The sequence below is a fragment of the Lampris incognitus genome, chromosome 1 (genome assembly GCF_029633865.1).
Source record: "Lampris incognitus isolate fLamInc1 chromosome 1, fLamInc1.hap2, whole genome shotgun sequence".
In the NCBI taxonomy this organism is placed as follows: Eukaryota; Metazoa; Chordata; class Actinopteri; order Lampriformes; family Lampridae; genus Lampris; species Lampris incognitus.
This window is the reverse complement of record NC_079211.1, coordinates 113,255,840-113,279,439: the sequence shown is the minus strand read 5'-3', so window position 1 is coordinate 113,279,439 and position 23,600 is coordinate 113,255,840. Positions and strand designations below refer to the sequence as shown.

Below are 23,600 nucleotides of genomic sequence, written 5' to 3'. Positions count from 1 at the left end.
GGTAGTTGGTCATCCTCTGTGTGGAGTTTGCATGTTCTCCCCGTGTCTGCGTGGGTTTCCTCCGGATGCTCTCGTTTCCTCCCACAGTCCAAAGATATGTAGGTCAGGTGAGTCAGCCGTACTAAACTGTCCCCAGGTGTGTGTGTGTGTGTGTGTCTCTGCCCTGTGATGGCCTGGCGGCCTGTCCAGGGTGTCTCCCCGCCTGCCGCTCAATGACTACTGGGATAGGCTCCAGCATCCCCGCGACCCTGATTAGGATAAACGGTTTGGATACTGGAATGGAACTTGCATTATTGTCAAAATTATATGAACGGAGGTAAAGTTTTTCACTCTGATGCGATTTTGCCTCAGTACCAGATGTGCATGTTGCTTGGTTTGTCATTTGATCGCTCATGACCATGTGTACCTTTCCTGTAAATAATAGCTCATCTGTAGCGTTAACTACATGGAAGTGCGGGCTTTGTTACATGGTGTCATGGTAATTAAGTCTGTTTAGGCTATTCTTTTCCCAAGCTGATTAATTTGGAAGTTACAAAAACATGTCATCACTTTGTTTTTCAGTCAGCTATAAAATATTAACAAGGAACAAATTACCTCTGTAACTGTGTTCATTGTCTGTCACCTGTCTTAGACTTTGACTTGTTTTTATTGGCTGATTAATTTAGAGCAAATATTCTGATATTAATTCTGAAAATATGCTGAATATCGAAAGCTTGAAAAAAGGTATTTGGGACAGCCATCTTATATATACACTCACCGGCCACTTTATTAGGCACACCCGTCCAACTGCTCGTTAACGCAAATTTCTAATCAGCCAATCACATGGCAGCAACTCAATGCATTTAGGCATGTAGACATGGTCAAGACGATCTGCTGCAGTTCAAACCGAGCATGAGAATGGGGAAGAAAGTGATTTAAGTGACTTTGAACGTGGCATGGTTGTTGGTGCCAGACGGGCTGGTCTGAGTATTTCAAAAACTGCTGATCTACTGGGATTTTCACGCACAACCATCTCTAGGGTTTACAGAGAATGGTCCGAAAAAGAGAAAATATCCAGTGAGCGGCAGTTCTGTGGGCGAAAATGCCTTGTTGATGCCAGAGGTCAGAGGAGAATGGCCAGACTGGTTCGAGCTGATAGAAAGGCAACAGTAACTCAAATAACCACTCATTACAACCGGGGTATGCAGAAGAGCATCTCTGAACGCACAGCACGTCGAACCTTGAGGCAGATGGGCTACAGCAGCAGAAGACCACACCGGGTGCCACTCCTGTCAGCTAAGAACAGGAAACTGAGGCTACAATTCGCACAGGCTCACCAAAATTAGACAATAGAAGATTGGAAAAATGTTGCCTGGTCTGATGAGTCTCGATTTCTGCTGCGACATTTGGATGGTAGGGTCAGAATTTGGCGTCAACAACATGAAAGCATGGATCCATCCTGCCATGTATCAACGGTTCAGGCTGGTGGTGGTGGTGTAATGGTGTGGGGGATATTTTCTTGGCACACTTTGGGCCCCTTAGTACCAATTGAGCATCGTGTCAACGCCACAGCCTACCTGAGTATTGTTGCTGACCATGTCCATCCCTTTATGACCACAGTGTTCCCATCTTCTGATGGCTACTTCCAGCAGGATAACGCGCCATGTCATAAAGCTCGAATCATCTCAGACTGGTTTCTTGAACATGACAATGAGTTCACTGTACTCAAATGGCCTCCACAGTCACCAGATCTCAATCCAATAGAGCACCTTTGGGATGTGGTGGACCGGGAGATTCGCAACATGGATGTGCAGCCGACAAATCTGCAGCAACTGCGTGATGCTATCATGTCAATATGGACCAAACTCTCTGAGGAATGTTTCCAGTACCTTGTTGAATCTATGCCACGAAGGATTAAGGCAGTTCTGAAGGCAAAAGGGGGTCCAACCCGGTACTAGCAAGGTGTACCTAATAAAGTGGCCAGTGAGTGTATATATAAAGAGAGACTGTATGTTTGTATGTTCTCTTAAAACTCCAGAAATACTAATTGTAGAACAAAAAGAAAGGTGTCTTTAGAATCAGCACTTTCCAAGGATTGCACAGTTTGGAAAGTATTTCAGAAACCAAGTAAAAAATTTGATTTATTTGCAAAAGACGCATTCCACCGATGCTTTGTGGAGACTTCCAGCAAATCCTTGCAGTTGTCAAGGGAGGCACTACACCTAACATTGTCAATGCTTGCCTGAAGGCATGCAACGTGGTTTACCCTGAGGCGCTTGAGCACTGAGTGTGTAATAAACACATTGGCAAAGAAGCTTGATGATTGGATTGAAAATTATGGCATTTGATAATTTTCCTTGATAACATTTGTTGATTCGACATTCGTTTATCACATGTATCATATCATAAATTATCCTGTATTTCATCATCGATTATATCGTAAAGATCAGATCGCGTTGGTTGTTTTGGTGAGAACATTTTCCCCAGGCAACGCTGGGTACCTCTGCTAGTAACTTTAATAAAGGGACGATGGTCAGATTTTACTGGACGATTTAGGTCTCAATCACATTGGAAAGGGGGCATAGAATTTGCTGTCAGCTATGGATATGCCTGTTTATGAAATCCTAACCTAATCTTTTTTTTTTTTTTTTAATTTCTGATTTTTCCCTTTTTTCTCCCAATTTAGTGGCCAATTGATCCCTATTTTAATTCAAACACCCACCCTCGTATTGCATGCGTTCGCCAACTGCATCTCTCCGGCCGGCAGTCTCGAAGGAAAGCGCCTCCCCACTTTCGTGACAAGGCGAATCCAAGCCGAACCACTGTTTTTCCGACACACACAGAGACGCATTCACATGACGAACACAAGCCGACTCCGCCCCCCTCCCGAAGACAGCGTTGCCAATGATTGCTGCTTCACCGAGTCCGGCCATAGTCGGATCTGACGAGACCGGGGCGCGAACCCCAGTCCCCAGTGGGCAACTGCATCGACACCAAGCCGATGCTTAGACCGCTACGCCACCGCGGACGGTCATCCTAACCTAATCTATGGTGTCCTCAGCAGTTCTTGGTTATAAGCTCTGACCTTTTGTCTCATCTTATAAATTGGACTAGACTGCTTATGAAGTAATAGTTTTCTTCACACAAAATGCCAGAAAATCTTATTCATTTAGTTTTACTTTGGTAATGGTAATTTGAAATCCAATCTTGCTATTGTGAAACTGAACACGAACCAGTCCACTCACTGTCAACTTTGTTTCAGCCTCCGCGTCGCCCAGATTCCTCAGACGACCGCTATGTCATGACCAAGCATGCAGCCATCTATCCCTCAGAAGACGAGCTCCAGGCCATCCAGAAAATCGTATCAATTACTGAACGTGCTCTCAAGCTGGTGTCAGATATCATTACCGACCAGGACAAAGGCAAGGATGAAGACAAGGAGAAGAAGGATGTCCCAAAAGACAGGTAAGGCACCTGGGATAGTATTGTTAAACAGCTTTCAGGTTTAAACTGTGCCTGTTTTTAATGGACTGTTCCTAAGCTCCACCATTTTTCTGCGTGATGCGCCAATCACAGCGGAGCAGCTGCGGCTGTCCACCATAACTTCTGTCAACTTTCCTGGACACTGTGTGGCCAGGCTGCTTCAGGGCTATTAAGTCCTGGTAGCATACACAGAGTAGAGGGCTTCTTTCTGAAACAACACAACTTTTCAGTGCCAAATTAACAATGGTCAGTTGTGAACTTACTCTGCAGTAACTCTTGATTTGTGGTGCCATCAGCATCAACAGACAACATGGGTCTTTTTTTTTCTTTCCTCTTCTACGTTATGTGGCCTCAATTTTTTACTTAGTTTTACTGCCATGTTCAATTCATAGTATTTCTGATCTTGTAAATATTCATCGATGACATATTGAATGCCTCACTGACGTTTCCTGACCTACAGAAGTTACAATCAGCGGTAGTTGGCTAGCTGCTATGCACTGCCCGTACCACACTGAAGAATGTTAAATGACCAGGATGGCCACGTTAAAGAAACATTCAAGTTTTTTTGACAATCTGGTTCTTATTTGTTTAGTTTTTTGCCATAATGCATATCGATTATGATATCTGACTCACCAGCTTCATTTTAAAGGTTTGGGATTACAGCCATGGCTAGACACACCTTTACAATACTGCCTTGTGGGCAACTGAACACAAGCCATAAACCTGTCCTCTCACAAAAAAATAAAATAAAATCCTAGTGCTTCAGTTGACTTCTCAGTTGCACTGGATGGATAAAGCTTATCATTCCTGCAAGTTGAACCATGCAGTAGCTCAGTAATGCGACTGACCATTCATAATATTGGGAATTCTGGGTAATAACTTTTAATTTCTGTTTTCATTTTCACTTCTAAATATATGGTTTAGATAATTGGGTTAAATTGGACATGTTGAAACGTGTGTGACATTCATGTTCCACTGCCCCGTAAGATGCAGTTGTAAAGCTGAATTCAGCAGTTGTGCCACATCCTAATTTAAACTGATGAGTAAAATGTAATCTGTTTAAGTCTGTCACTCAAGTTAATTCATTACTGTAGGGTGTCCGGGTAGCATAGCGGTCTATTCCGTTGTCTACCACCACAGGGATCGCAACTTTGAATCCCCGTGTTACGTCCGGCTGGGTCGGGTGTCCTTACGGACACAATTGGTCGTGTCTGTGGGTGGGAAGCCGGATGTGGATATGAGTCCTGATCGCTGCACTAGCGCCTCCTCTGGTCAGCCGGGGCACCTGTTCGGGGGTGGAAGGGTAACTGGGGTGGAATAGCGTGATTCTCCCATGCGCCACACCCCCCTGGTTAAACACCTCACTGTCAGGTGAAAAGAAGCGGCTGGCAACTCCAAATGTATCGGTGGAAGCATGTGGTAGTCTGCAGCCCTCCCCAGATCAGCAGAGGGGGTGGAGCAGCGACCAGGACTGCTCGTGAGAGTGGGGTAATTGGACAAGTGCAATTGGGGAGAAAAGGGGGGAGAGAATCATTGCTCTGAGAAGGAGACATTCTGTTGTCTGTTGTAGTAAAAGGTTGAATGAGTAGTGGTAAGACGTTCTCTCTCCCAATTTTGTCTTCCAATGTGCCTGATTTTAATGTGGCTGTGTGGCACCACTGGTCTTTTTGAGTAGCAGTTTATTTTGCTAGAGTTAGTGTTCATCTTTTTGTGAAATAGTCAAAATGTCATTATAATTGGCCCCTTGTAGCAAAGTATCAATGAGATGGGTGCTCTTTAACATGGTGAGCCTGCCCTAGTGGGTTGGAGCTGTTCTACAAGCCAGTCAATGGAGTAGTGTCTCTACACTTTATTTCCCCCTCAAGTAGTCCTAACTTAATTTGAGCCTTGGAAGTGTTGTACTTGATACATTTGTAGTATCTGCAGTTATGCAATTTGTAAAATCAGCCAACATTTAAACTTGTTCCTATTTTACTGTCTAGAGCACTGAAAGGAGTGATGAGGGTTGGAGTGCTTGCTAAAGGCCTGCTTCTTCGCGGGGACAAGGATGTCCACCTGGTGTTGCTCTGCTCTGAGAAGCCCACCAAGAGTCTTCTCACCCGCATTGTGGAACACCTCCCGAAGCAACTAACAGTACTACATTATATGATTATATGCAGATATCACATAATCTGACTTTGGTTACTGAAGCGTATTAATTGTTAAGACATTGTACTTGACAAGCTCAGAACCCTTTTATTCAGTTTGGTCAGCCATTATTATCATCTAAGGTTTGAGTTTCTTAAGACCAATTCATATGGGCTTCCCTAGGGAGGGGGGTAGTGTAACGTGCATGGATAAATAGACTCATTAGCCCTTGGCTAACGGGTCGGACCCTTTAGCTGACTGGCTAATGTTGTTGCCTGTGGTGCGGGAGATCCGGGTTGACGTCCTGGCTAGGGTGGTTCCCGGGCGGCCCTCCGAATTCGCTACATCCACTTCTGACACCAATGTAGCAAATTTGGGGGGCAGCCCGGGAACCGCCACAGCCGGGACGTGAGCCCGTACTGCACTAACCAGTCGACTAAAGGGTCCGACCCATTAGCCAAGGGCTGGCAAGTGTAGTCATCCGTGGTCATTACACTACCCCCTCCCCCTTCAGGAAGCGCATCCCTGCGCTTCCGATGGCCTTGCGGTCTCACCATGCCACTTCTGACACCAATGTAGCAAATTCGGGGGGCAGCCCGGGAACCGCCACAGCCGGGTGGCGAGCCTGTGTCTCCCGCACCACGGGCGACTACGTTAACCAGTCAAGTAAAGGGTGCGACCCTTTAGTATTACATGGAGACCTAATGTGATTTAGAGATTACACACACACACACCCCACACACACACACGTCCGTGTTTTATGCAGTGCATTCGCATGGGATAAGCGAAGTCTAAATTTTACTTAAATTTACTGACATCTCCCAGATATAATTGAAAATGTCAAGGCTCCACATAACATCTACTTCCTGTATACTGTTTTCCTCTGCAAACCTTTTACATAGTTCTGTGGTATTCAGCGACAAGCGCGATGGCTGTTAAGAAGAAAAACGGGCTTAGGACGTGCGAAGACACAGTTTATTTGCTGTGTGGGGTGAACCACATAACATGAGCCTCCTTAGGTTGCACCCAAAATGATGTCAAACCTTTCATTCGTAATTTCCACTGCAGCCTCCATAATTCTGGACCCGGAAAGAGGCAGAAAAACGGTGCTGAGAAAACAAAAAGCCTTGCTAAAAATAAAAATACAAACCCACATTACTGAGACATCAGTTCACACGGGACTAATATTATCAGATGACCTCTGTGTTCGCTGAAATGTGGTAGGTGATTTGCGTGGGAATTTTTACTTCGCAAATTACGGGCATGACTGATTCGCACGGGATTAAGATCACAGATGACCGCCACAATTATTACAGATTACCAGAGGTCCCACGGTAATACTGGTCCTGTGCAAACAGGGCTTTAATTTATCAGGGACTCTTTTAGGCAAACTTTTTTGCTTGCTTGATGCAGAAATGTTAACGTATTGTTTATGCTCAGTTCCATCCAACACATTACTACACCATCATGAGGTCTGTCACATTCATTGTAGTTCACAGATACACGAGTACTTGACAACATCCACACAAAAAAATCGAAAATTTCATATCTGATATGTTGTTTTGAAAATCTCATTAGCCATTTTAATCCTGTTTCACATCAGATGGTAACACCAGAAAAATATGAAGTTAAGGGTTCAATGCAAGAAGCAGCCATCATCTTAATGTCCTGTGCCGAGCCAAAGATGCAAGTGACAATCACGCTGACTTCGCCTATCATCCGAGAGGAAAACGGACGGGATGGAGGTTGGGAAAGTCATCGAAACCCTTTTTTGTACTTTTTTTCCTTACCCCTTTTCTCTCTGCTACGTCCCAGTAAATTCAATTTCAACTTGTTTATTCATGTCCTAAAGAGCAGTACTCTGCTGGCACTTGGGCAAAATCATTTGTTTTTGTATTGCCCTCTCCTGTATGATACAGCTGCTTATGAGAGCCAGAGAAGTACAAGTGTAAATAAGGAAATGTATTTGCTTATGGTTGTGAAATTTCCATATTGTCTCATTGAGCATGGGTCTACAATTTGCTTTATTCTTTACATCTCTTGTTTTTAAACCGCTGAAAGGGTTTGAACTCTTGAGATGAAACATGATTATAGACTGCAGAGCATCCATATTCATGCTGATCCAATGTGGAAGCCACAAGGAAAACTTCAATCTATGAACATTTTCTTTTCATGAGTGATGAGTTGTTTCCCTTAATATGCTCTTTCTAACCACGGTGGGCTCAATTCTCTGTGAGTTTAGTGGGATTGGCTGAAAGAGGCAAGTGCCAGCAGCGTTACTCTTAGGCTTTTTGCTCTGTAACTTTCTAGTGTCTCAAGTGATATTCTTTAAAAAGAAGCATGATCAGTGTTTGCATTGTGTTTACTTTTTCCCCAGGTAAGATCCATTTTTGTTTCCCGTGTTCCAGGGAATTCTGTTACCACTTTACTATTGGCAATCACCAATAAGATCCTAAGTCGTTAGCTTGAAATGGCTTAGTCTAGAGTCATCTAAATTCTTGTAGATTAGAAGGCAAACGGTAAATTCACATTAAGTAATATACTAGCAATGGCATAAAAATTGAGACACTAGTGTGCAAGTTGAAATTTTGCTATAAATTATCAATAAGTTCAATAAGAATTTGTGCAAAGTTCAAATTCACGCTGTGACTCAAGTTAAAATTTGGCCTGAAGCGGAATTCCACACAGCTAGCAGAGGAGGAAGTTGGGGAGCTGAGGTCGGCTAGCATGTCCCTACAGGAAACAAATGTTCCTTTTTGTCTGGCAGTGAGAAGTTCACCATCCTGAGGTCCCCTGTTCAGAAGTGCTCCCTGAGTGAATTGGTGTACTCCTCCAAACCTAAGCATATGATTCAAGTTTGGGTACAAAATAGACATTTTTGTTTTTCTGGGGAGGGGGTTGTTTTGCTTTTGTTATTAAATCATTCTAAAGGAATGAAAGCCCAGGTGATATTCACTGTACTTTATTTACAGAAAGTCAAAGACAACCATTAGATATACAGATTGGTTTACTAAATGATAGTTTATTTTTAAAGTATATTTAGGGGAGTATTGGTAAACTTCAGGTAGAAGAGTTATGACAAAGGAATCTTTGGTTGGACTTGGGTACAGCCATTTTTATACAATTATCCAACTTACTGATGCTAGGTATGCATGCAGTGAAGTCCTAACCCCCTTTGTTTGCTGGGAGCTTTCATGTTATTTTTTTTTCTTTCTAGTACGCATCGCTGCCTCCATGTATTCACAACTGCTCTTACAAGTTCAAGCCAAAAACAAAAAACCTTTATTTCATTTAACAACAACAAAATCCATCCTCAAGTAATGTGTCTCTCGTATGAGGCTTGGTATGCCCAACCAGCTCCGGAAGGATTTTTGACCAAGGTTCCTTACCACCCCAAACACTTTGCCACACCTACCTTTGCCCATGCCGCCTTTTATCAGGTGACTCCCTAGTAGCCAGCTGCACTTCACAATTTATCTGTTTGTGTTTATTTTCCCAGTCCCATGTTCATATTAATAACCATACTCATTGGAACTCTAATTTTTCCTTGATACTTGAGCAAGAAAAAAAAACAAGCGTAGGCCAAATTCTTCAAGTTAACTTTGAGATTTCATGAGGCTAATTTTAGCAAGTTTACAAAAAGGGTCAGTTTAACAAACAAAGACCTGATAAAAGTGGTATTTTCTACAAATAATTTGTGATGTGAAGCTGTAGAAGTCCAGGTAGATAAAGATAGTTAAATTGCATCATTCTGTGTTTTATATGCCATACTTTGTGATTCTACAACCATTCACGTCCTCTTTGAGGCAATCTGTTGTGGTGTTCTGTATAAAGTGAAGCGCTAAGCCCAAACGGCCTTTTTTTAAATTAATACGTATCAAGCAAGCAGTAGGACATTGTCATGGGAGGAAAGACACCTGGTATGTGTGGCAATGTGTTTGTTCTTGCCAGCCTTGCTGACCTGGTCAAACACCCATTCCTCATCACAATTTTGACAATTCGAATCCATTTTTAGATGTAACCTCGGGTATGGTGAAAGACCCAGCGGACGTCTTGGACAGGCAAAAATGCCTTGACGCTCTGGCTGCTCTGCGCCACGCTAAGTGGTTCCAGGTTCGGAACATCATTTTACTTTCTTATTGTAGCCTTATGAGATGCATTATTTTTGTTTTTTAACCTTTTTGGTTTTAATTTTATTTCATAAAAAATGTGTAATTGAAAACAAATCGTACTATTGAAACAAAAGAACATTCAAGGATGCCATTTACGTTACATGGATGACCAGGTTCACGTCAACTGATGAATGAATTTATATATATATATATATATATATATATATGAATTTATAAACTTGAGTTGATTTCAGGTGCTCCTATCACTGTTTAGAACAAAACTGGCATCCTTGTATTCCCTTTTTCGATTCCAGAACTTGTGTATTTCTAGAGAAATATGATTCCATAAGGCTGCAGAGTAACTTTGCATAAAGGTCTCATCAGTAAGTGCTTTCATGTTGAGCGTTTGTATTTTGTGATTTTTTTTTTTCCAATATTTTTTGTAGAATAGGGATTGAGAAAACAAGGAACATCTGATTAGTTCACTCTGATGCTAAATGAGCAAAAGCACAGGCAAAGTAAAGCAGATTTCCTTGGCTCTTTCAGTCCCTATACCATCCTCTCAGGTTTCCCTTGTACTTTAATTACCTGTTTGTGAGATACTTGGACAAACCTGAGGTCAGGGTTTAAAAGATGTCAAGGAAAGTCCTCATTTCTTGAGCATCTTGCAAACTTTGAACTCCCCTACTAACGTTGAGGTACAATACTGCTGGAAATGGCAGCTGATTACAACCTATTATGGCTTATAGATTTCTCAAACCAATCATGAGCTTCCATTATGCGCAGTAGTGTTTGAACCTCTGTGACAGAACCTATGTATTTGATTGGTCCCTGTCTCTTTGTATTACTACTTGTCACTTACTAATCTTTACTTTACTGCGTCAAAAGGCTAGAGCCAATGGACTTCAGTCCTGCGTGATCATCATCCGTATACTCCGGGACCTATGTCAGCGAGTTCCCACCTGGTCTACTTTCCCAAGTTGGGTAAGTAACTGCTAGCCACTTATACCAATAGCTGCTTCACCATGGAAAATACAGGTTTTGTTTGTTAATTTTTAGGAAATGACAGTTAGAATTTTATATGGTGTTTCCTTTCATGACAGTTTTGCAGAATTAAATACCAAAACATAAAACAAACCAACAGATACTGTGAGATTGAACAGACATTTTCCTGTTATGTGCTTGTGTGCCTATTCATAAACCTTTTTGGACTAAAAATCTGGATTTATCCACAGACTCTTCAATCTGTCAGAAATTTGGAATGGAAAGAAAGTTGTTCTTCAAGGCATTTTACTGAACTTTCCTTCCTTTATTTTATTCTTTACCTTGTTCAGGCTATGGAGCTGTTGGTTGAGAAGGCCATTAGCAGCGCCTCAGCCCCCCTCAGCCCAGGCGATGCACTAAGACGAGTTTTTGAATGTATTTCTTCTGGGATTTTGCTTCCTGGTAAGATATGCTCAATTCATTGTACGAGAGGAGTGAAAAGGGGCGGGCGTAGACCTTGCTGTAAAGTCCAGGAAAACTGAGATTTACCACAAAGGTTGCCACACACTAAATTACAATGTTCTCAGGGATTAAAGTTATCTATTGCTACGACGGATTCTTGTCATTTAGAGTTCATAAAGGCTATTAATGGGACAGTGTAGATCTAAGGAGAAAAAAGGGGGGTTGGGGGGGGTTGAGAGAGGGGGGGGGATAACTTCCCATTCATTCTCTATCTTGTTTGTGGACTTTGATGGTGTAAAAAAACACAAACAGCTGCATCTAACCAGATGTTCGCAGATTGACACACTCACTAGCCAATGTGATTGTTTACAGCGTGTATGTGACACAGACCGCGGGAGCGGGGAACATCTACAGAACATCGCTCAACTTTAGCTAATAGTTCCGAGTGACAGGTCAAATATTGGAATTCGACATGATGGAATAACAGTAGTAGTAAGATTCATTTTATTGTTGTTGAACGTTCAATCAGTGTAAACGAATTAACAAAAATGATGGACAGATAGGTAACGATTTGCTTGTCAGCTAACATTAGTCTTGCGCTTGGCAAGTTCATGTTTAGCCTACCAATTGAAAGTAAATAAACACCAGACACAAACTTGTTTTCTGAATCAGCTGCAGCTGTTTGATCAATTTTTTTTAGAGACCTGTGAAGACATCGTTACAGTAGTCGAGTCAACTGAAGATTAATGATTGGACAAATTTTTCCAAATCCTGCTGAGACATAAAGCCTTTAATTCTTGATATATTTTTTAGGTGATAGTAGGCTGACTTTGTAATTGTCTTAATGTGGCTATATACATTTAGGTCTGAGTCCATGACTTCATCAAGATTTTTTGCTTGGTTTGTAGTTTTTAACATTACCGATTGTAGCTGTGCGCTGACTTTTAATTGTTATTCCTTGGCTCCAAAGACAATTACTTCAGTTTTATCTTTGTTTAATTGAAGAAAATTCTGAGACATCCAATCATTGATTTGTTCAATGCACTTGCTCAGTGCTTGTATGGGATTATAGTCCCCTGGTGATATGGTTATGTAAATCTGTGTGACATATATATAATTATGGTAACATATTTTCTTGTTTTCCATCATCTGAACGAGTGGTAGCATATAGATGTTAAACAGAAGCGGCCCCAGAATGGAGCCTTGGGGAACTCCACAGGTCATTTTTGCATGCTCTGAATTGTAATTACCTGTAGACATGAAGTAGTCGCTTTCCTTTAAGTAGGATTCAAACCAGTTTACTGCTGTGGCAGAAAATCCCACCTAGTTTTCCAATCGGTCTAGTCATATGTTGTAGTCGACTGTCAAATGCAACACTGAAATCCAGTAATTCAAGGACGGAGATTCTGCCACTCTCTGTGTTTAAGCAAATGTCATTAAAGACCTTAACAAGAGCAGTCTCAGTGCTGTAGTGTGGTCAAAATCCTAACCAGAAGACATGAAAACTGTTGTTTAGTGCCAACAAATTGTTTAGCTACTGGAAAACAGCTTTTTCAATTATTTTACTTAGAAATGGGAGGTTTGATATGGGCCTATAATTGTTCATTATTGAAGTGTCTGAATCATTCTTTTTTAAGAGTGGCTTGATGACTGCAGTTTTCATGGCCTGTGGGAAGAGACCTGAGAGAAGAGATGTGTTGACAATTTGTATAAGATCTGAGGCCATGCAATTAGAGACATTTTTTAAAAAGCCTGTTGGCGGAATGTCAAGGCAGCAGGAGGACGATTTCAGATGTTGCATAATGTCCTCCAAGTTTTTATGATTGATGGGATCAAATTGTGTCATGCCATTTGAATTTATTTTAGGTGGACCCAGGGACAACATACCCTGTACAGGGTATGGAGACACTTACTGCCAGTCTAATTTTTCTGAATTTTGTCTTTGAAGAAGGAGGCAAATTCATTGCAGACTCTGGTATATAGAAATAGGCCTGTGGCCATCAAACTTTACAACTCCTCCCTCAGAGTGTCAGACACTCGGCGTTAACGGTTATTGGACTGGCCCTTCGACTTGTTTTACCCTGTCTGGTTTTGTTTGTGCTGTTTGTTTTGTGCTGTGGTAGTGCAGTATAGATAGGGTGTTATGTGCACCATGCTTGTTGATATATTTTGTTCTTATTTCTATTATTTTATCTTTTATTTCTATTTGTTTCTGTTTTTCTTGTTTCTATTTTCTTGTTATCTTGTATCTTGTTAGTTTTTAGTTTTTTCTTACTAGAGCGTGAGTGTCTGTAATAGAACCCAATTTACCCTCAGGGACGAATAAAGTATTCTCATTCTGTTGTCTTGGTCTAACCAAGTTTTAGTTGAAAACATAAAATTGAGATTTTGCTTGATGATAAAATGATTGATTAAAAATGTTTTTCCTGCCAAAGTTGAGTAATGCTAAATGTAGTGTTGAGTAAAATATGCCCAATTTTTTGTGACAGGCTGTGGCTGCTGGCGTACAACTGGAGTCAGATTACTTAAAGTAGCGGTGCGCTTTTAGTATGCTTTGTTCCTCCTGAAGCTGGTCAAAACAGGAATTGCAGACTTTGAAGTTGCTCCTGCACTGTCCGGGATGGGCTGTATCAGCAGCAGTGGGTGACATGAGGTGGGGGGGGGGGGGTTCGCATATTGTTGTACATTGTACTTATTTTAAAGCCCTTTGGGACTACCTTGTGATTTTGAGCAATAAACATAAACTTGACTTGACCCAGTTGGTGCTAGTAGTGGGCATGCTCTGTAATGCTGACTGCAGGGAGATTGCCCTTGGCTTGTTTGGATAAGCGGGAACTTTTGGTGCCACATAGTAATATCTCATCAATCACTTTTATCTACATCCTTAGCTTGTTTGGTCCTTATTTTCCTGGGTAGAAAAGATTGCTCTACTTTTCCCAGATTTTCCTGACTCTTTCCAAATACCAGCAGTGGGGTGCTGGAGGCCATAGGTTGGAAGTATGTGGACCCCCTGTTTAAATGAACCACTTCCATTCTGAAATGATTTCGTTGCTAGGGGTGGGAATCTTTCGGAATCTCACGATTCGAATTGATTTCAATTCTTGGGGTCATGATTCAATTCAAAATCGATTTTTGATTCAAAAGGATTCCTGATTCAAATTTGATTTATAATATAATATGTATAATAGATTTGGTACAGGGTGGCATGGTGGCGCAGTGGTCAGCGCGGTCGCCTCACAGCAAGAAGGTCCTGGGTTCGAGCCCCGGGGTAGTACAACCTTGGGGGGTCATGGTGGTTCGTCCTCTGTGTGGAGTTTGCATGTTCTCCCCGTGTCTGTGTGGGTTTCCTCCGGGTGCTCCGGTTTCCTCCCACAGTCCAAAGACATGTAAGTCAGGTGAATTGGCCATACTAAATTGTCCCTGTGTGTGTGAGTCAGCCCTGTGATGGCCAGGCGGCCTGTCCAGGGTGTCTCCCCGCCTGCCGCCCAATGACTGCTGGAATAGGCTCCAACATCCCCCGCAACCCTGAGAGCAGGATAAGTGGTTAAGATAATGGATGGATGGATTTGGTACATAGGGGTGCTAATTTCAGGATCTACTCCGGTCCGCTGTGCGCTAATAAAGGAGGTGTGACAAATTATGGCATGAAAGCAGACTAAAGTGTGTATAAGATTATGTAGTTTTTATATTTGAAAAAGTTATGTCAATTGATTGCAATAATGAGAACACACAAAGGCAAACCTGACCTTTCTTAGTAAAAAACCAACGCGATGGTGTGTCGTACTTTGGCTCAATTGTCTGGATCATAAATTTAAAGCCTTCATTGTGGACTACGCTGTAGGGGCGCAGGTCTTTTGAAATGAAACAGGCCACACAACACGGTCACGGTGGCGACCCACAGCAAATAACATAGCTGCGTTCGACCCGCAGGTGAACCAGCTACAACTCGTGACCACACAAAACAAAAACACAAAGCACACACACACACACACACACAGTCTCAACACAAGATGTGCTAGCATGGACCAGCTGGTGGTGGAGGCATGGTGGAGGTTGAGAGCGCAGCACGCCCCGCACTCACAGCTCTAAAGGTTTACCATCCGCAACTCCCCTCCTGTCTCTCTGCCACAAATCCCACCCCACAAATCTCCCACTGGAGACTTGACTCAGCCTACCTCTCAGGTGGGCGTCAGCACCCACGTCGACTGCAACACAGGGGACCAGGGATCGAATCACAACAGCCTGGCCGGCAGCTCAGCCCTAGCATCGGACCTCGTCCGCTTCGGCACGAAGCTCCGCCACCAGGACCAACACCATGGCAGAGGACGAAAGGAAGTGGACCAGCAGCCACAACCGTACCTACCACCAAACCAAGAACACACCAACAACACCTGTTAACACCAAACAATAATGAACACTGTGCTTAACACCACCCAACACCAAACGTTAACACAGCACACTACAGGAAATGGCAACTAGCCAGACCAAAGCCGCCAATATCCCGGACGAGCCCCCAATTGTTATGTTCCCCGTTAAAGGTACAAGAGACGAGGGGAAGTAACAAAGAAAATAAAAGTGTCCCGGGGGAATAAGAAAGGTGGGAGGCAGAACCAGGTGTAAAAACAGATTTATTAACAAAAACGAACCTTCAAGTCAAAATATAGAATAAACAGGCAACTAAAGATGCTGACTCTTAACTAACCGGGCTTTAACAAAACAAACTCAGACCAAAAGGAAAGAAACGAACACCAAAACAAGTTTCACCCTCCTTCTCAAGGAGTATAGAGTTTTGACACAAGAGCTCGCTCTCTGGTTGACAACAATGGCCCACTGGCCGTTTCTCTCTCACCCTGGCTGCCAACAATGGCCCACTGGCACTGTTGGGCGTCTCTCTCCGAGTTATATACCCAGCTAATAAACAATTGGGGTCACCTGGGCTCAATCAGCAGTTCCACAGGAGGTGGGGAAAATTAGACACGTGGCACTAGGGCCGTAACACCCCCTCCCATAAAAACAAACCCTAGGTTTGTATACGAGAGGGTAATTGTACACAACACATGGCACTGGGGCCGTAACACCCCCCTCCCATAAATACAAACCCTAGGTCTGTCTACAAAAGGGTAATTGCAGACACAGAACACACGGCATTGGGACCATAACACCCCCTCTCAAAAATTACAATCCAAGGGTTTGTATTTTAAGAGGGTAACTGCACGCATAACACACGGCACTGGGGCCGTAACACCAAGAATAAACAGATCTCAATGCTACATACAACCATTCGGTGTCATAGGAAAAAAAAATGTTTAGAGATAAATAAAACTTAGACAATTAACACAACTATTCATCATCCCTATATCTTTTAATAATCAGTCCTTTGTATTTCTTATTGAACTGTGTAATATTTGTACTTTGAGTTCCATGCTCAGATTGTTCCACAATTTTATCCCACAGATTGAAATGCCCATGCTCTTCAAAGTTGTACAAACACATAATTTCTTAATTTTCTAAGTTTAATTTCCCTCTCAGCTTATATTCCCCTTCTCTATCTGAGAGTATTTTTTGTATTTTACTTGGTAATCGATTGTTTCTTGCTTTGAACATTATTTGTACTGTGTTAAATTCTACTAAATCCCTGAACTTCAAGGCACTTGCCTTTAAAAATAGCTTGTTGGTGTGTTCATGATATCCTACATTATTAACTATTCTTATGGCTCTTTTTTTGTAGTATACATAATGATTATCCAAAGGAATTGAATCGAGTGCAACTGGACTTGGTATATATCCGTGAAGACGTTTCACTTCTCATCCAAGAGGCTTCATCAGTTTGTGCCTTTCTGACTAGACCAAGCTTGGAGGCCAAAAGGGCTGCGGCTTCGGTGGTCGCGGAAGCAAAAAGTCGGGTGTGGGAGGAGTTAGGCAAGGCTATGGAGGAGGACTTTCAGTTGACCTCAAAGAAGTTCTAGTAAACCATCCGGTGAATCAGGAAGAGGAAGCAGGGCTTGACTCAGGCTGTGTTCAGCCGGGGAGGGGAACTGTTGACCCGGGCTGGGGATGTTGTTGGGCGGTGGAAAGAACACTTTGAGGAGCTCCTGAACCTAGCTAACCCATCCTCAGTGGAAGAGGTAAAGTTTGAAGACTAGGGGGGGAAGCCCCACCCATATCCCTGGCAGAGGTCTCTGGGGTAATTAAGAAGCTCCTTAGTGGCAAGGAGCCAGGTGTGGATGAGAGTCATCCTGAGATGCTGAAGGCTCTGGACATTGTTGGGCTGTCTTGGCTGACACGCCTCTTCAGTGTTGCGTGGAGGTTGGGAACAGTACCTGTTGAGTAGCAGATTGGGGTGTTGGTTCCCATGTTTAAAAAAGGGGACCAGTGGATGTGCTCCAATTATCGGGGCATCACATTGCTCAGCCTCCCTGGGAAAGTCTATTCTAGGGTGCTGGAAAGGAGGCTCTGACCAATTGTCGAACCTCGGATCCAGGAAGAACAATGCGGATTCTGTCCTGGCCATGGAACAACTGACCAACTCTTTACCCTTGCGGAAGTGCTGACAGAGGCATGGGAGTTTGACCAGCCAGTCTACATGTGTTTTGTGGACTTGGAGAAGGCTTATGACTGTGTACCCCGGGGCACTCTGCGGGGGGTACTGCGGGAGTATGGGGTACCGGGGTAGTTGCTACAAGCCATCCGGTCCTTATATAACCAAAGTGAGAGCTGTGTCTGCATTCTCGGCACAAAGTCAAACACATTTTCGGTGGGTGTCGGACTCCGCCAAGGTTGTCCCATGTCCCCGAGTCTGTTTGTGATATGCATGGACAGGATCTCAAGGCGCAGCCAAGGTGAGGAATGTGTCTTTTTGGGAACCTCAGAATTGCCTCTCTGCTCTTCGCAGATGATGTGGTTTTGTTGGTTTCATCAGAATGCGACCTCCGGCGTGCACTGGGGTGGTTTGCAGCTGTGTGATGAGTTGTTGCCTCAAGTGAAGGTTCTCACGGTCTTGTTCACGAGTGAGGGTAGGATGGAGCAGGAGATTGACAGGCGGATTGGTGCAGCATCCGCAGTAATGCGGACGTTGTACCGGACCGTTGATGTAAAGATGGAGTTGAGCCGAAAGGCAAAGCTCTCAATTTACCAGTCAATCTTTGTTCCAACCCAACTATGGTCATGAGCTTTCGGTAGTGACCGAAAGGGTGGGATCGTGGATACAAGCGGCTGAAATGAGTTTCCTCTGTAGGGTGTCTGGGCTCAGCCTTAGAGGTAGGGTGAGGAGCTCGGACATCCGGAGGGAGCTCAGCGTAGAGCCGCTGCTCCTTCGCGTCGAAGGAGCCGGTTGGGGTGGTTCGGGCATCTGATTGGGATGCCTCCTGGGCGCCTTCCTTTGGAGGTTTACCAGGCATTGCCAACTGCGAGGAGACCCCGGGGTAGACCCAGAACTCGCTGGAGGGACTACATGTCCAATCCGGCCTGGGAAGGCCTTGGGATCCCCCAGGGGGAGCTGGAGGGCATTGCTGGGGAGGGGACATCTGGAGTGCCCTACTTAGCTTGCTGCCACCGTGACCCAAACCTCGGAGAAGCGGCTGATGATGAATGAATTAATTAATTTTCACTGGACAGCATCTCTGATAGGGTTGGAGATGGTGGATTAATAAATTGATCAACAGTAGAGAAGAGCACTTTACTATTGTTGATATTTTCATTAGTGATTTTTGAGAAGAAAGACTATCTGGCATATTTAATGTCTTTGTTGTAGTTATTCAGTCTATCGTTGTAGATTTCATGGTGAACCCTGAAGTTTAGTCTTTCTCCACTGTCCTTCTACCTGGCGACAGTCTCTTAAGCTGCTTAAAAACCACTCCATTTCTCCAGGGGGCTTTTTGTTTCTTGAAGTTTTTAGTTTTAACAGGTGCAATGTTGTCAATGATATTTTGTATTTTTAAGTTGAAGATGTTCACAAGATCCTCAGTTGGTGATACCATGAATTGCGACAACTCATTTACAGTTTTCTTAAAGGTTTTATTATTGTCAATGAAGCAGTTTTTGATTGTTCGAGTACTCTTTTGTTGTGCAGGAAAAGCAGACACATCAAAAAAATTTGAAACAGAGATCTGAAAAGGCAGCATCCGTGACACAGGTTGCAGTGATACTAAGTCCTTTTGGGATGACTAAGTCCGGAGTATGCCCCTTATTTTGGGTGGGTCCAGAAACATGCTTGAGTGAAGTCAAATGCCTCCTGTAAGCTAGCTGGGTTTATAGCATCGGAGTCTGTTTGATTGTCAACATGAACATTAAAATCACCTGAAATGATGAAACAAGGCTAAAGACTAGGCCTTTTTTGGAGGCTGCTTTTATACTACAACACGACTGCCTCACCTGTCTCACATCACCTTGTTGTTCCAACTTGTCACGTCAGTATTAGTCTCTGTTTTGCAGACATCAAGTTCAGAATAAACGTATATCTTCAAAAAACAATGCAATTCATAAGGTAAAATATTAAATACCTTGTCTTTATATTTTTTTGTTTGAATACAAGTCAAAGTAAATTTACAAATCACTACTTTTTTATTAGCATTTTCCATACTGTGCCTACTTTTTTCTGAAACCAGGTTGTATAAAATGTGACTTTCATGGCAGGGGCAATCAGTATGTTTGCACATTGGCTCTGTACAGACAGGAATTTAATTAAATTAAGTTTCCTTTATTAATCCCCTTTGGAAAATTCAGTTACTGCAAATTACCGCATCCTAGTGGTGATCTGTGTGGCTAGGAGCAGTGGGCTGCCGCCTTCATGCTGCGCCCGGGGACCAACTCCAGTTCTTCTCCCATTGTCTTGGTCAGGGGTACAGACAGGAGTATTAACCCTAACATGCATGTTTCTTTTGATGGCGGGGGAAACCGGCCCACCCAGAGAAACCCCACTGCAGACACGGGGAGAACATGTGAACTCCACACAGAGGATGACCTTTGCAGTTTTGTAGTCATGCCATATCTAGTGTTAACTATTGTACAGGCACCAAGCTATTTTTACTAGACAAGTTCCCTGAATTGACTGTCTAGAGTTAACTGCTTTTTTATACATACGTACCTGATACTCAGCAGTAGACTCGTCTACAAAGCTTTATTGCCAAAAAAATTGGCAATGGGATGATGATCATCATCATATTGTAGGACCTCTTACATTTGGCCTATCATACAAGGACCAGTTACTAGTATCTTCTGTGCAGCCTTAATGGCTCATTTATATTTTATAACTCCAGACTTCACTGGATAGCCAGTAATCGGCACCTAACGCGATCCAGTCATGATGATGTTAAGTTTTTTTAAACAGGTGGGCCAGGACTGATAGATCCTTGTGAAAAGAATCCCACAGACACGCTAACAGCTATGGGAGAGCAACAGAGGGAGGACGTCACTTCAAGTGCCCAGGTATTTCCACATCTTCCTGAGAGCTGACTGACGGGGATTGCTTAGAATGAACATGGCTTTAGAGGACATTAGGTGGCAGTGGTCAGGGGTTAAAAAAAAGAGAACTGGTCAAATTGGAAGATTATGTAATAGCCTTTTGAAGCACAACCAGCTGCTTTGACTAAATGGGTATAGAGAAATGGAATCCAAAAATATTGCCATACAAGTACAGCGATCTAGTCAGGAGGTTTGATCAAGTTGCAAATAATGGCAAAACCAGATGATGTTCATCGGAAATGAACAGTGCGACCAAGGTTCTTTCACAGCTCGGCTTAATAAAGCAGCCGAAGTCAGACAGTGTAGTACACAGCTAGAAGTGGTTATCGGTAATGAGTCGGTAGTGTCACAAAGCAAACATGGTGGCGCCGTGGATGCTCAGAGAATGATGTGGATACTGATGTGCCTGTACCCGTTTTGTCCAGGAACAGGAGGAGTACAACATGCCGTTCTCACAAGGCTGATGTGTTAAGTTTGGTATCTATCCCTCTGCAGAAGTGGCGGGGAGGGCCAACATTACCTGCCGGCACAAAAATTATCTACTACATGTCAAACAACAAATACATGTGACCTTTAACACAATATTTTCATCTATTGAATATTTCTATCAATTTCACAATGTATTTCACAGATCCAAACCCCCCCACCCCTCCCTCCATCTACCCACATGGGAAGGGTAAGATAAAGTGAAAAAAAATAAAAGAATAAAGCACTCTTCAGCGTGTACAAAGATGGCACTGTTTGTCGGAGCCCTTAATCTTTCTAGGTTTTTCAAAGAAGAGCTCAACCGCATGGATGGCCAACATGATCCAGAAAGGGCCAACCAAGCAGTTACACACCTGAGTCTACCAATCAAGGTCCTTAGCAAAGACTGTTGGTTGACTAATAGAATCAGGTGTGTAACTGCTTGGTTGGAACAAAGACCTGCACCCACACCGGCCCTTTCTGAATCATGTTGCTCATCCCTGTTCTAGAATATGAACCTTCCAGACTTCTCAGGTCATCTACGGCTGCTCTGCTAGTAGTTCCTGGGACAAACACCAAACATGGTGAGGCAGCGTTGTGTCATTGTGTAGCTCACAATTGGAATAAACTACCTGAAGAGATGAATTTTCCCCAGGCGTGAGCTCAGTTACTACATCCGGGTTAAAAACATTTATGTTCACCACCGTATTTCACAAAATAATCACTATAACTCAGTTTTATTATATTTTATTATCCTTTAATTTCTCAATTCTTTATTATTTTCATTCTAGTTATATGTCTATCTTTTTATCTTGTTCTGTATCTCAACATATTTCTATGCCTTTGTGTAAAGCATTTTGAAGTGCCTTTGCATATGACGTGTGCTATCTAAATAAACTTGCCTTGCCTTACTAACAGCAGAAATGTAAGGAAGTTAGTAATGGCTCATCGTACAGAGATGAGGCACTTGATAGGGTTGCTCTTTAATCTGTGAGAGAAAACTGAGGGGCTTTCATCAAGAATTTTTGTTTGCTCTTGTATTCCCACCATTGTGTACAGTTTGCTCTGAGACTGCTGGCATTCCGGCAGATCCACAAGGTTCTCGGTATGGATCCCCTGCCCCAGATGAACCCACGGTTCAACATCCGCAACAACAGGAAGCGTCGCCGTGACAACAGCGATGGACTGGACAGCTTTGAGGGTGAAGGCAAAAAGGACAAGAAGGATTATGATAGCTATTAGGCTGTAACAGTTCCCCTTTTTGTCATACCTTACTCGTTTAAAGTAGTCTATTTACGTATATATGTACTAATATGTTGTCACTGTAGTTAATAGCTGGGTATGCTCTTCCTCATGAAGTGATTTGTGTCAACTGTTCTATTCAGCTTTGTCTTGTAAAGCAATTGATATACATGTGTGACTAGAGCTTCACTTGGTACTACAGGAACCCGAATTTCTCCCTTTATAAAATAAATGTTTTAGGCGTAACTTGATTTGACTTGAGATTCAGACCTAAACCTACCCTAGATAAAGTAATTTTTATTCAATATGATTCAGAGAAGTATTTGTCAGTGGTTTCCCCAAGCTCTGCATCTCCTGTGGAGCTCAAGTTCTTTTTAATTTAATTCTGAGTAAAGACATTCCTCACAAAATTAATTGTGGAGACAGTTTTGTTACATCTATATGGATTGGGAAGAAAGTCAAAAGATAAATGTTAATGCCTTCATGTATTATATTGTCGGTTGAGTTTGTTCTCTGTTGGCTTTTTTTTTTTCTTTATGTTTTGAAATACCTAATTTGGCCTGCTTTTTTTTCTGAGCTTATACTTTTCAATATTAATACAAGTGCAGAATGCAAGTAGTATTTGAACATCTGGTGTTGTCTTATCTAAAGGCTAGGCTGCAAATGAAATTCGGAGACAAATGCTACTTGTACTACATTTATAAAGAATCCATTGATTCCTGAGATGTTTGTGTTTGTACTCGCATTATCCCTAATCATAACTTTTAACATATTTGTACATATATAAATATTCCTAGAGTCTTGAAATAGATGAACAAGCCCTGGTTTGGACAGCATGGCAGTGGTCAGATTAGTTATTGTGTTTTGGCTTTTAATATTAGACTTATTGGTTAATTGGAAGCTTGCCCTTATTTTTATTTTATGCTGCATAGTTCAATTTAATAATCTATGTAAGAGAATGAGATTGCTGTAGTGGAAAAACATTGACGTAATTGCAGTTGTGTATAGGGCCATTCTGGAATGTCTGTCAGGCTGTGTACTCTGCTTTACACGAGCAGAATAAATGTTACCTGAGTTAACTGTTGACCCTCTGTCTGCAAGCTTCCCTTTTTAACATGACATACATGATGATAACCGTCTATACAGTTTAGGCAGCAACACAATTTAATTCAAGATAGCATCTGACATACTTAAATCCTGAGGGGACCTGGTGGAGAAAACTTAGTGGGTTTTCCACTCCTGCTTCTTCTTCAAAAGTGTGTTCTTCGACAAACCAGACATTCTGTA

General features: G+C 42.6%; 1 protein-coding gene across 2 annotated transcripts in view; it reads left to right on the top strand.

The window, feature by feature from the left end:
* zfr (zinc finger RNA binding protein) overlaps positions 1-23,397 on the top strand; it is a 68,617-nt gene extending 45,220 nt beyond the window's left edge. Inside the window, exons 13-20 of one of the 2 annotated variants that reach the window (XM_056285713.1) lie at positions 3,242-3,444; positions 5,445-5,595; positions 7,193-7,334; positions 9,605-9,702; positions 10,590-10,685; positions 11,036-11,147; positions 20,473-20,570; positions 22,131-23,397. In XM_056285713.1, coding sequence (XP_056141688.1) covers positions 3,242-3,444; positions 5,445-5,595; positions 7,193-7,334; positions 9,605-9,702; positions 10,590-10,685; positions 11,036-11,147; positions 20,473-20,570; positions 22,131-22,313 — 1,083 coding nt within the window. In that variant the 3' untranslated portion in view covers positions 22,314-23,397. Of the gene's footprint in view, positions 1-3,241; positions 3,445-5,444; positions 5,596-7,192; positions 7,335-9,604; positions 9,703-10,589; positions 10,686-11,035; positions 11,148-20,472; positions 20,571-22,130 lie in introns of those variants that run through there. The other variant, XM_056285721.1, reaches the window with a different exon arrangement.
* Positions 23,398-23,600: the final 203 nt, after the last annotated feature.